Source organism: Oncorhynchus masou, chromosome 11, assembly GCF_036934945.1.
Source record: "Oncorhynchus masou masou isolate Uvic2021 chromosome 11, UVic_Omas_1.1, whole genome shotgun sequence".
Taxonomy (NCBI): domain Eukaryota; kingdom Metazoa; phylum Chordata; class Actinopteri; order Salmoniformes; family Salmonidae; genus Oncorhynchus; species Oncorhynchus masou.
In genome coordinates this window covers 28,556,928-28,571,420 of record NC_088222.1, presented here as the reverse complement: position 1 = coordinate 28,571,420, position 14,493 = coordinate 28,556,928, and the positions used below count along the sequence as shown (strand labels likewise).

At 39.4% G+C, this 14,493-nt stretch overlaps 1 protein-coding gene across 3 annotated transcripts in view; it reads right to left on the bottom strand.

The window, feature by feature from the left end:
* The window catches only part of tenm1 (teneurin transmembrane protein 1), a 196,056-nt gene that overhangs the window by 68,426 nt on the left and 113,137 nt on the right, over window positions 1-14,493 (bottom strand). For all 3 annotated transcript variants that reach the window (XM_064978026.1, XM_064978025.1, XM_064978027.1), the window contains 3 exons: window positions 9,064-9,210; window positions 3,990-4,206; window positions 117-236 (listed from right to left, as the gene is read on the bottom strand). In XM_064978026.1, coding sequence (XP_064834098.1) covers window positions 117-236; window positions 3,990-4,206; window positions 9,064-9,210 — 484 coding nt within the window. The remainder of the gene's footprint in view (window positions 1-116; window positions 237-3,989; window positions 4,207-9,063; window positions 9,211-14,493) is intronic.

Here is a 14,493-nt window from a genome sequence, read left to right as displayed (position 1 = left end):
TGATCCGAAAAATGATCCGATCCGTGACTCAAAACCGTGATCCATCCAAACCGTGAGTTTTGTGATCCGTTGCACCACTATTATCCACATGCAATACTTGACCACAATCTACCTACCTCCCATCCTGGCGACTGACAGAGAAGCCAAATTCGGGGTACTGCTGGAAGCTGATGTTCACACCCACCAGTGGGGTCCCGTCTACTGCCACCACCTGCCCCCGGATCACTGAGGCTCGGCTAGGAGAGAGCAGGGTTTATTTCACTGGATAAATACATTCTACTATAACAAGTTGAAGTGTTTTCCAGTTCAGTTGACAAATGCTATATCCATACACTGTGGTAGCCTACAAATAGCTACGTAGAATGGGATCTGTACTTCAGTGGCAATTATACACCGAACAAAAATATAAATGCAACATGCAACAATTTCAAAGATTTTACTGCATTACAGTTCATATAAGGCAGTGGTTCCCAAACTTTTTATAGTCCCGTACCCCTTCAAACATTCAACCTCCAGCTGCGTACCCCCTTCTAGCACCAGGGTCAGCGCACTCTCAAATGTTATTTTTTTGCCATCATTGTAAGCCTGCTACACACACACACTATACGATACATTTATTAAACATAAGAATGATTGTGAGTTTTTGTCACAACCCAGCTCGTGGGAAGTGACAAAGAGCTCTTATAGGACCAGGGCACAAACAATAATATAATAATAATCAATCATTTTGCTCTTTATTTAGCCATCTTATATACAAAACCTTATTTGTTCATCAATAATTGTGAATAACTCACCACAGGTTAATGAGAAGGGTGTGCTTAAAATGATGCACAAAACTCTGCAATGTTGGGTTGTATTGGAGAGAGTTTCAGTCTTACATCATTTTCCACACACAGTCTGTGCCTGTATTTAGTTTTCATGCCAGTGAGGGCCAAGAATCCACTCTCACATAGGTATGTGGTTGCAAAGGGAATCAGCGTCTTAACAGTGCGATTTGCCAAGGCAGGATACTCTGAGCGCAGCCCTATCCAGAAATCTGGCAGTGGCTTCTGATTAAATTACATTTTCAGAGACCCGCTTGTGCAATTTCGATGAGGCTCTCTTGTTCAGATATCTGTAAGTGGACTGGAAGCAGGGAATGAAAGGGAAAACAAATCCAGTTGTTTGTGTCGTCCGTTTCAGGAAAGTACCTGCGTAATTGCGCACCCAGCTCACTCACATTTGACATTGTTGTAAGCTTCATTTGCACACAAAAAAATCATACAATGATGGAAAGACCTGTGTGTTGTCCTTGTTAATGCAGACAGAGAAGAGCTCCAAATTCTTAATCATAGACTCAATGTTGTCCCACATATTGAATATAGTTGCGGATAGTCCCTGTACTTAAATTCAGATCATTGAAGTGAGAAAAAAACACCCAGATAGGCCAGTCGTGTGAGAAACTCATCATCATGCATGGAGTCAGACAAGTGAAAATTATGGTCAGCAAGAAAACTTTAAGTTCATCTCTCAAATAAAAAAAACGTGTCAATACTTGATAACCAACGCACTTCTATATGTTGTAAAAACATTACATGGTCGCTGCCCATATCATTGCATAACGCAGAAAATACATGAGAGTTCAGGGGCATTGCTTTAACAAAGTTAACCATTTTCACTGTAGTGTCCAAAACATATTTTAAGCTGTCAGGCATTCCCTTGGCAGCAAGAGCCTTTTAGTGGATGCTGTAGTGTACCAAAGTGGCGTCGGGAGCAACTGCTTGCACGCTCATTACGACTCCACTATGTCTCCCTGTCATGGCTTTTGCGCCATCAGTACAGATACCAACCCATCTTGACCATCAAAGTCCATTTGATGTCACAAAGCTGTCCAGTACTTTAAAAATATCCTCTCATGGTTCCAGTGGTTTGCAGAAAAGGATGTCTTCCTTAATTGACCCCCCATAAACGTAACGGACATATACCAGGAGCTGTGCCAGCCTGTGCCAGTTTTTTTGGCCTTATCCCCCAGCATTGTCCTGGCTATATCCACGGCAGCAGGAAGAATTAAGTCCTACACAATAGTATGGGACTTACCTGTCCTAGCCACTCGGTAGCTCACCATATAAGACACTTCAAGCCCCTTCTTACTAACGGTATCTGTTGCTATTATACATGTCTTACTACTCGAAAGTCACCTTTATTCTCACTCAAAAAACTCTCATGGCTAATTTTTCAAATGGTCATGTTTCGTTTCTAAATGTCGGTTAATGTGATTGGATGTTAATTATTTGACTAGGCTACCTGTATTTGACATTGTGTTGTTATTTCGCTGAACACTAGATGGTTAAATTTTATTTTTGGCAGTGATACGAGGCTACTCAGGCTAGAAAAAAACTCACCCAAATGTATAGCCCCGTTGGAAAATATAAATGTACTGTTTGAAAATGCGAAGAATGTGAATCACATTTTTTATTTGGTGTACCCCGATGGCATTGCGCGTACCTGATATAAGGAAATCAGTCAAATTAAATAAATAAATTAGGCTCTAATCTATGGATTTCATATGACTGGGAATACAGATATGCATCTGTTGGTCACAGATACTTTAAAAAAGGTAGAAGCATGGATCTAAAAACCAGTCAGTATCTGGTGTGACCACCATTTACATTGCATAGAGTTGATCAGGCTGTTAATTGTGGGCTGTGGAATATTGTTCCACCCCTCTTCAATGGCTGTGCAAAGTTGCTGGATTTTGGCAGGAACTGGAACACACTGTTGTACACGTCGGTCCAGAGCATCCCAAACATGCTCAATGGGTGATATGTCTGGTAAGTATGCAGGCCATGGCAGAACTGGGACATGTTCAGTTTCCAGGAATTGTGTATAGATCCTTGCGACATGGGGCCCTACATTATCATGCTGAAACATGAGGTGATGGAGGGGGATGAATAGCACGATAATGGGCCTCAGGATCTTATCATGGTACCTCTGTGCATTCAAATTGTGATTGATAAAATTCAATTGTGTTCATTGTCCGTAGCTTACGCTTTCCCTTACCATAACCCCAAATGCCACCATGGGGCACACTGTTCACACTGTTGACATCAGCAAACTGCAGCAAAATGCTGTCTGCCATCTGCCCAGGTACAGTTGAGTCGGTTAAGATGACGAACTGCAGTCAGGTCAAGACCCTGGTGAGGACGACGAGCATGCATATAAGTTTCCCTTAGATGGTTTCTGATAGTTTGTGATGAAATTATTCGGTTGTGCAAACCCACAGTTTCATCAGCTGTCTGGGTGGCTGGTCTGAGACCATCCGGCAGGTGAAGAAGCCGAATGTGGAGGTCCTGGGCTGGCGTGGTTACATGCCAAATTCTCTAAAAAGATGTTGGCAAGAGCTCTGGTGGACATTCCTGCATTCAGGGCGGCAGGGTAGCCTAGTGGTTAGAGCGTTGGACTAGTAACCGGAAGGTTGTAAGTTCAAACCCCCGAGCTGACAAGGTACAAATCTGTCATTCTGCCCCTGAACAGGCATTTAACCCACTGTTCCTAGGCCGTCACTGAAAATAAGAATTTGTTCTTAACTGACTTGCCTAGTTAAATAAAGGTAAAATAAAAATTGCACGCTTCGTTAAAACTTGAGAGACATCTGTGACATTGTGTTGTGGGACATTTTAGGGTGGCCTTTTATTGTCCGCAGGACAAGGGGCACCTGTGTTATGATCATGCTGTTTAATCAGCTTCTTGATATGCCACACCTGTCAGGTGGAAGGATTATCTTACTAAAGAAGAAATGCTAACTAACAGGAATGTAAACAAATGTATGCGCAAAATTGGAGAGAAAGAAGCTCTTTGTGTGTATGGACAATTTCGTCAATCTTTTATTTCAGCTCATGAAACATGGGACCAACACTTTAGATATTGTATTTATATGTTTGTTCAGTGCAATTCTATAGTATAAGAGCTATTTCTGTTCATCCATGCAAACTATCTATAATATACTCTACCTGCTGTCGAACGGGATGTCTCCAGGGAAGACATGGGTGCTGTCCTTCCCAACCAGGAAGTGGACACGGTCATAGAAGAGGCGTGAGAGGAGCGAGGCGAAGGGGGTCTGGCTCTGCTGGATCAGGTCCAGGGGGTCCGGGGAGCCCTGGCACAGAGGCCCACTGTGACAGCTCGACTGCTGGCAGCAGTCCGGGTCCACACAGTCCGTCAGGCCATCTACAACAACACAATAACACAACATCATCACAGCTAAGTCTACACTGTATCTCAGGCTCACAATGTAATACAGGTGGGTTGAATAACATTCAAAGCACAGAGGACCATGTGAAATTGAGATAAAATCTCTCAAGTGGTTTGAAACTGTACATCAAATTTCCAAATGATATAGAATAAATCGATAATGTTTCTCCTAAGTGGGTGTACATCCACTCCACCCTATTGAGCCTTTAACACACAGTAATCAAGATGTCTTTGCTGTGATGATTTAAACTTGAAAAACGTGGAGATACTGATGAATAACAATACTGATGAATAACAATATATCTAGCAGCTAGATATATTGTTATTCATCAGCATCTCCACTTCAATGAATAATTGTAATTTTGAGAGTGAAAACCTGAAGTGGAAAAAAAACAGAATTCAGGAAAATATAGATAATGCCTATTTGAAAGCTAGGAAAAAATTATGAGTAGCTCACGACATGTTTCATAATTTAAAAGTAGCTCTCATGCTAGAAAAGGTTGGAGACCCCTGATCTAGATCATTTCTGACAAGGAGCAAAATGCACTTCTGATTTATACAGTCTAAATACAGTACATGTATACTGCACTTTCTTGCCGCTCTATAATTGCAATATAGTGCCTTCCTAACTATGTTCTCTTTAATGTCTAATACAATGTGGTCTGAGCAAAGGCAGCGCGTTGGTTCCATTAAATCCATAGACTCCTCTCACACAGCCAGTCAGTAGTGCTTAAGTGAATGCTGACATTCATCACAGCAAAATTGCATTGGTAATTAAAAGCAGAATAATGTATCTTGGTCTTTTGTACATTCCTTCCGCGATATGTAAACATTCTTTCTCATGACACGTTTTAAAAGTGTGGTTACTTATATTAGAGATGGCAAATATAAGTGCAATGTGGAATTAATTCAGAATAAAGTGTTACAGTAAGTATGTTTACAGAATATAATAAGGTAGGAACTATACTAAGGTAATGTAATAAGATAGTAACTATATTAACATAATGTAACAAGGTGTAATGATACAATATGTGCCAAATAAAATTGACAAGCTTAAATTCAGTAAACTACTGGCTAACACAACAGCATAGCTACTGGGCCGAGAGCCATAATATCCCCATTCAGTGCTGGATTGCCAAAGTAAGGGAGGCACTGTGCCCACCAGGCCTGGAATTTCATGATTTTAGGGGCAAGGCCATTTGGTCTTCAAGAGTTGCTGAATCTGCCAGGGCACCAAGGCTATTAACCAAAATAGCTGTAACGATGTACGCTGAGAGTCGGGAAGCAAGTTCAGTGAGTGAATATATTTAATAAATAAACGAACATGAACAAAACAAGAAACACGAACAGCGCACCGTCATGAAACAGATACAGAAACATAAAGTGACATAAATAGGGCAGGTAATCAAGGAGGTGATGGAGTCCAGGTGAGTGTCAATAAGCGCTGGTGCACGTGACGATGGTGACAGGTGTGCGTAATAATTAGCAGTCTGGTGACCTAGAGGCCGAGAGGGAGTATACATGACAATAGCCAATAAAATTGCATATGTTACTAAAAAATTAGCCTACATGTCGAAGTGTAGGTGATATTATGCTACTGGCTACAGCCTCATGTCCAGACCGATGCTGACATGAGGGAGGCGCCTGAAAATGTAGCCAAACTTTAATGAGACTTTTAATTACATACTCTATAAATTTAAAGTAGCATCATTATTAATGTCTAAATGCTTGATTCTGTCGACATACTTGAGGCATGTTCATTCAGATAGGAGAGAAAGGTCAGTACCTGCTGAGCACTGCAACATCACCCACCTTGCAATCTGAGCAGAGGCAGTCAACATTTTGAAACTATTTAACCATGAATGTAATTGTTTATTAAAACCTGGAAGTTTTTGTCATTTTATGAGGCATGTCTCACCATTTTCTGACCATAATGTTAAGGGGATTATTAGCAACTATCATGTTGTCAACTTTCTTTCATTGCCGAGCAGCAAAATACATAATCCTAGTCATATTAACAACCCATGCTAGTTGTTGCGTCTTTAGATCTTCCCTCCTTCTACATTTCTGAATTATATTTTCATCTCAGTCATATGAAACCGCTCACATTTGGCTGTGCACTTTTGAAGGAAGGACAAGCAGACCAAGATAATTAATAATCTTTTCTACTATGGGGGATAGTAGATTGACATAGGCTAGTGAGTCTGCTGTTCGTTAGGCCTACTCATCTTGTTGGCTGATGAAAAGTAAATGTGGACAGTTCTTCAAACATCTTCAATATGAAAGCCGCAACATTCCCTATGTGTCAGTCTTCACTTGTAGCCTACTTCAGAGCTGCGATGCCTGTGAGAAGGATGCGATCACGTGACGGTATCTGAGATATCTGAGAGAGCCAAGTGAGTGAGAGGTGATTCGGAGCATGGCGATTGGCAGCAGGGAGAAGGGAATTATAATGATTATATTCAGCCCAAGGGCACAACGGCCACGAGGCATGGATTTATTTAGGGGGCATTACAGCCACACAAGGGGGAAGCGACAGTCATGGCCCCTGGGAAATTCGAGGCCTGGTGCTCAGCTATAACCAATATTTAGATAATCAACAAATAAACAATGCAATGAAATAATGAAGAAAACATTTATTTGGGGGAGAATTGCTGTCCGTGTTCTGAATCTATTGTTGTATAATTAATGTACTCCACAGCTGCAAAAGTAAAACAAAGCATAGTGCATCAGCAGTGCACAGCCACCATGTTCATAATGAAGGCTGGATGTTAATTTGTGGTTATAGCAACTCATTTACAGCTGGTTGGAAATGTCATTATCTTTTCTCTTAATCACGGCTCTTTTTCAGGTGATCATTTGCCATTTAGTTTTTTCAAACAATGCCTCCAATGAGGCCTCATTTGGAATATAAATGGCATTTCTAATGGAGTTGAGATGAGATGAAAATAGGAATATGTTCTGGGGTTGTGATGTATATATATTGTCTTGAGAAAGTAATTGGCATGGGGTGATTATTTCCTCCTCCTTTGTTGGAGTGTCGGGCCAATTTGAGCCTCCTACAATTTCCCTCTACATCAAAGGAGGGCCAAAATGAATGTACATCATCCAAGATTCCCATCAGTCACAAGAACTCACACACAATGCGGAGGTATCACCTTTGAAGGGAGAGTCATAGCTGCCGTGAATAGCACTCAATTAGGTTGTAGAATGACAGAGTGAACGTTTACTGCCCAGGCTGCCGCACACCACTGAACTGAACGTGATTTTATTTTCTATTGTATTGGTGGGTGAGGAAAGAAAATACAGTGCATGATTTAGGATCAACACAAACAAAACAAAGATACACTAACATCACGCTGCACATGCCTGCCTTATCACACGCACACACAGGGGAACGCACACTAACACGGCTAAAGAAACTGTGAAAATTAGCAAAGAATGAAGACTTGATAAAGTGAAGAAGCTGTTTTGATTCAATCTAGAATCTTCCTAGGATCTGACTTAACACTGTCAAGGTAAGAGGTAATGGTAAAAGCAGCCAGAGCCGGGAAACCCTGAGGAGTGAGTGAGGTAAAAGAATTCACGCTCAAATCTCCCTGTTTTTCAGACACTAGCTAGACTGTAGAGACTGTGCACAATATTATGCTCTTACATTCTCTGACACTTTGGCTATGTTTTAACTGGAAGCCCAATTCTGATTTTTTTTCCAACGAATTGCTCTTTTGACCAATCACATCAGCTCTTTTCACATCTAATATTTTTTCAGAGCTGATCTGATTGTTGAAAAGAACAATTACTCGAAAAAGATCAGAATTGGGCTGCCTGTGTAAACGCAGCCTCCTGTCTGCATGTTTAAAGGAACTAGATGCAGTCTAATGTAGCTAATTTACACCTTATATAAAGATGTACATTTTAATTAAACATCTGACCCATGTAGTGGAATTGGATGAGACATAGTGCTCAAACAGAATCAGTATATTTTAGAGCCTGTCACTTTAAATGATTTCATAATGACTCTTCATTTATACATATTACACCTCATGTTGTATCATCATAAACTCATGAGAAAAAGGAGTTCACGCTCCAACCACATCCCTGTTTCCAGATGGTAGCTTGACTGTACAGCAACTGTATTATGCTTTTATCTCCTTTGCCACATACAAAAGAACTAGCTGCAGTCTAGTGTAGCCCATGTACACCTCATATACAGAGGGACATTTCAATTAAGAAGCTGACTCATGCACTTGATGAGACGTGGTGCCTAAACAGAAGCAGTATGCTTTGTAACCTGTCAATCACAATTTGTATTTTACGCAACCATGTTTTACACTTCATATTACATAATTGTAAACTTGACTTTCTCTTTTTTAACTTTGAAACAACAATAACATGTCATGTAAGTCAGTGAACAACTAGGTTACCCCTTGCTTTTACAAATGGCCTTTTTCTCCATCTTTTACATTTCCCTCAAAGACACGGGCATTGAACCCGAGCTCCAAAGCCTCATATCTGGTTCCCTGTTCACTGGAACACTAGGGGCTATGCTCAAGAATTCATCCTCAGAGGAGCCAAGCAACAGGCAGCACACCATCAGCAAATTACTGAGAGAAAACCTAGAGGTCCCCTTGGTCTGAGAGCCATTGCAACTATTGTAGCGAGAATCTAACAAAAGGAAAACAAAAAGGAAAATGAAAAGGCTCGTTGGCTCAGATTGAGAGAAGGAGAAGTGGAGTCCTAAATATTTCCTCATCCTGACCTTCACCGGCACTGGAGGTCAAGTCATTAATCATTATTGAGTCACAGACAGGCCACCATCCATAGGGACCTTACCTCTGTCGTTGTCAGTGTTGTCATCACACTCTGTCTCCATGACGACATTGCATCCCATGCCGCTCCAGCCCGCCTGGCACACACAGTGCCACCCGCTCTGTTCCAGGGTGCAGCGACCGTGGCCATTGCACAGGCCTGGACAGCCGTCTGGATGGAGAAAGGGAGAGAAGACAGACAGTCTGTGTATCAGAACACTGCCAGAAACAACGGGTCATTCCTCAAGATTAAGGAGATGGGGACAGATGCTGCTCTCTGTTAATTTACATAAAATCCAGATGTCTGGCCATTCGAGAACATTTGCTATATACACACCCCTACGTATTTATTTTGACAGTGAAGCTAAAACTTTTAATTTGTCTCTGCTCTCCAGAATTTTGGATTTGAGATCAAATGTTTTATGAGGTGACAGTACAGAATGTCACCTTTTATTTGAGGGTATTTTCATAAATATCTGTTTTTTCGTTTAGAAATACATGCACTTTACATATTCAGTCCCTCAATTTGAAGGTGTCAAGTATTTGGACAAATGAACTTGTGACTCAAGCGTGTGACTCTACAAACCTTTTGCATGCATTTGCAGTTTGTTTTGATTGTGTTTCATATTATGTAGTGCCCAATAAAAATCTATAGTAAATAACGTGTGGTGTCACTTTATTGTAAATAAGAATAGAAGTGTTTCTGAACACTACATATCATGATTACGGATAATCATGAATGAATCGTGAATAATGATGAGTTAGAAAGTTATAGATCCTCAACCCAGTGAATCCCACCGTTGTGCTGGTGTGATTTTGAACTTCTAACCCCTGTTAAACATTGTGTGTTTGAGCTACTGACTTCTGGTTACACCCATAGATTTTAATCTTTATTCTGCATACGTTGGCACCAACCATTCGTCTGTGCGATTAACAGGGGCTGAACTAGGGTGGTGTGTGAGACAAGGGAGGATCCCGAAGGGGCCTGGGCTGTCTTTCTTTTCACAAAAACTGTAGAGTCAGAATGGTTTGAGATTCAAACTTTAAAAATATATCTATGAAAAGCTGAGACTCTCAAGTCTTTTGGTGTGTGTGTGTGTGTGGGGGGGGGGGGGGGGGTTAGGTCAGCTTAGATATTGCCGATAGATTGTAGCTTCCATCAATGTAATTGTCTGCATCACTTCCAAATTAGTGAACAACAACGCTTAGGCTTCTACTTCCAGCTTATACATACTATATAAATTTTATGGGCACAGTCTATTTTACAATAGTTCTATTTTGTATGTTTTTACTCATGTCCTTCCTCTAACCTCAACCTCCCATCTATTTCTTTGACAAAAGTTCTGAACCTATATACGTTTTACAGACAATGTATGTTTTACAGTTATCTTGTTATTATTAGCTGTTATTATTCCCAACCTTCAGCTCCATTCAAACCCTCCCATCTATCTCTTAACACCATCCATATTGGATATCTATTTGCCATATATTTTTCAACTGTGCTGTGATGATTCACAAATGTTCTGAACATTTCTATTCTCATAATTTCTACAGATTGTAAATGAAAAATAAACATTTTTGCTAAAAGTATCATTATATTATTGATCGATTGACTATGACTTTTCAGATCACCCAGCAGTTCTATCTGCAGAGTTAGCTCCAGATAAATGTTGCAATTCTTCAGCCATTCCTGAACCTGTGACTAAAAACAAGCTACATAATGGGCAGTACCAAAACCAATTATCTAATGATTATGTTTCTTTGCAGCAAAATCTGCAGAGCTGGGAAGGTTGTATCCCCCATATATATAACAGTCTATTGGTTCGAATCTGGCGTTGTTTTGAAGCCTTTAGTGAAAGGTCTAAATCTTTAATATTTCATCATTTCTGCCCTTCGAATTCATATTTATTTTATAAATAGGCTCATTTAATTTTGTCCGGCTTGCCGTTCCAAATAAAATTGAATAGGCTTGAATAGGCTCATATAATTTAAATGACTGTTAGCTAGGTATAGGCAAGACCATAAGCAAATAGGTAAACTGGAATAAGATTAAAGAGTTAATCAGGGTTCGTTTTCTACAAATAGACAGGCATTTTTCTTTCCATGGTAGCAGGATCTTATCTATTTTTGCTAACTTTATATAAAAATCTTTTGGAGTGAGATCATTTATTTATTTTGGGATATGTATACCGAGTATCTTCACATAACCATCAGACCATTTTATTGGTAAACTACACGGTAGTGTAAAAGTTCCAAATGTAAAAGTTTCAATGATCCAATATGCAATATAGTACATTTATCATAATTTGGTTGTAATCCAGAGAGGTTAGAAAAAGTATCTAGATATTTTATGAGACTGTGCAGGGATCTAAATTGTGGATTTAAAATAAAACATGAATCATCAGCGTACATTGACATCTTGGTTTTTAAGCCCTGGATTTCTAACCCCTTGATATTATTGTTGGACCCCTTGATATTATTGTTGGACCCCTTGATATTATTGTTGGACCCCTTGATATTATTGTTGGACCCCTTGATATTATTGTTGGACCCCTTGATATTATTGTTGGATCTGATTTGAATAGATAACATTTCGATGCCCATAATAAATAGATATGCCGAAAGTGTACAACCTTGTTTTACTCCTCTTGACAACTTTCTGAGTAGCAATTATTTAATATTTTACACCTACAGTAGGGTTACTATACATGACATTAACCCATTTTACAAGAGATTCTCCAAATGTTCCAGGCATTTATATATAAACTCCAGTCGTACTTTATCAAAAGCCTTTTCAAAGTCAGCTACTGTATGAATAGCAGGACTGGCTTCCCAGATTTTTCATAGTGTTCTATTGTTTCCAGTTCTAATATTATCTCCAAAGTATCGTCCATGTAAAAAACCTGTCTGATTAGAATGAATAATATCCAACAATACTGTACCTTTTAAATTCTATGCGCTATACATCTTGCTAGAATTTTTACGTCACAAGACTGAAGTGTAAGGGGCCTCCAATATTTACCAATATCCTGTTTCAGTAATAATGAAATCAGACCTTCTTGTTGAGTGTCTGATAATCGACCATTTACATAGGAGTGGATAAAACATGCTAATAACGGTCCTCTGAGTATATCTAAACAAGTTTGGTAAATCGTAACTGGTATGCCATCCAGCCCTGGAATTTTCCCGGACTTAAAGGCTTTAATTAAATCAAGAAGTACCTCCTCTGTAATTTCGCCTTCACATGAGTCTTTCCGTACAGCTGTTTGTTTTACATTATTAGTCAAAAAAATCCATACAATTAGCTTCGGTTAGAGGAGATGGAGGAGACAGAAACAAAAACATATGCTTAAAGTACTTTGCTTCCTCTTTCAAAATATAATTTGGTGAATCATGGGTGACTCCATCATTTGTAACAAGTTTCAGTAAATCATTTTTGGTAGCATTTCTGTGATGAAGATTAAAAAATTAGCTTGGTTTATTTTTTATAATATATTACACTTGATCTTTCTTGAATAAGTTCCTCCATTTTTGTTTGTTTTTCTTCTAACTTATTCTGAGCCTCTAAGGTACAGTTTTATTGCTATCTATCTGTTCTGTCAGACCTTCTATTTTCTTTGTTAATATGGATTATTTGAACCTAAATTGCTTTTGTTTTAGAGATGAGTACTGAATTGCATGGCCTCTAAAGGCACATTAAAAGTGTCCCATACAGGAAGGGGATCTGTTGTACCTATGTTATGTCAGAAAAATTCAATTATAAATACCTCTGTCCTAGTTAAAAACAAGTTATCATCCAATAGGCTTTGATTAAATTCAGTTAGAGTAATGTATATGCCAATTATCTGATGGTCCGACCGCATTCTGTCACCTATCAACACTTTTTAAACTTTTGGTGCCAACGAGAATGCCACAAGAAAGTAGCTTGATTGAGCCTCCGCCATGTATATCTCACTAGGTCAGGATATTTAAGCCTCCATATATCCACTAGTTCCAATATATCCATGACATTCGCGATTTCCTTAAGAGCATGAGGGTGATAGTTTGTAGTGTGATTTCCTTTACAGTCCATTGAGGTATTTAAAACAGTATTATAATCTCCCACCATAATAATAGAGTCTTGTATTACTTGTAGGGTTGATAATTCAGTATATGTATTTTCAAAGAAATGTGGATCATCATTATTGGTCTGTAAAGGTTAATGAGCCATATCCAATAACATATTTAATATAATCCATCTACCTTGTGGATCTGTTTGTAAAATTTGCACATTAGGATCAAAATTACTGTTAATTAATATCATCACCCCTTTTTGTTTCTTTGCCCATGGGAGAAGCAAATTTCGCCCCCCCCTCCTTTTCCGCACAACTTCATCTAAAATTGTTGAATGAGTTTCCTGTAAACAATAGATATTAAAATCCTTCTCTTTAAGCCAGGTCAATATTGTTAACCTTTTCTTATTATCTGCTAAACCATTACAAACTGGTTATACTTATTTCACCAATTACCATAATGAGATACACGTTTCAAATCTATTTACATAATATAGAGTACCAGTCAAAAGTTTGGACACATCTACTCATTCAAGGGTTTTTCTTTATTTGTACAATTTTCTATGTTGTAGAATAAATAACACATACGGAATCATGTAGTAACCAAAATATTTTATATTTGAGATCAAAGTAGCCACCTTTTGCCTTGATGACAGCTTTGCACACTCTTGGCATTCTCTCAGACAGCTTCACCTGGAATGCATTTCTAACAGTCTTGAAGGAGTTCCCACATATTCTGAGCACTTATTGGCTGCTTTTCATTCACTCTGCGGTCCAACTCATCCCAAACCTACTCAATTGGGTTGAGGTCGGGTGATTGTGGATGCCAGGTCATCTGATGCAGCACCCCATCACTCTCCTTCTTGGTCAAATAACCCTTACACACCCTGAAGGTGTGTTGGGTCATTGTCCTTTTGAAAAACAAATGATAGTCCCACTAAGCGCAAACCAGATGGGATGGTGTATCGATGCACTGTGTCACTAGCAATGCACCTCCACACCATCACACCTCCTCCTCCATGCTTCATGGTTGGAACCACACATGCAGAGATAATCTGTTCACCTACTCTGCATCTCACAAAGACACAGAGATTGGAACCAAAAATAAAAAAATTGGACTCATCAGGCCAAAGACAGATTTCCATCAGTCTAATGTCCATTGCTCATGTTTCTTGGCCCAAGCAAATCGCTTCTTCTTATTGGTGTCCTTTAGTAGGGGGTTCTTTGCAGCAATTTGACCATGAAGGCCTGATTCATTAACAGTTAATGTTGTGATGTGTCTGCTACTTGAACTCTGTGAAGCATTTATTTGGGCTGTAATTTCTGAGGCTGGTAACTCTAATGAACTTATCCTCTGCAGGAGAGGTAACTCTGGGTCTTCCTTTCCTGTGGCAATCATCATG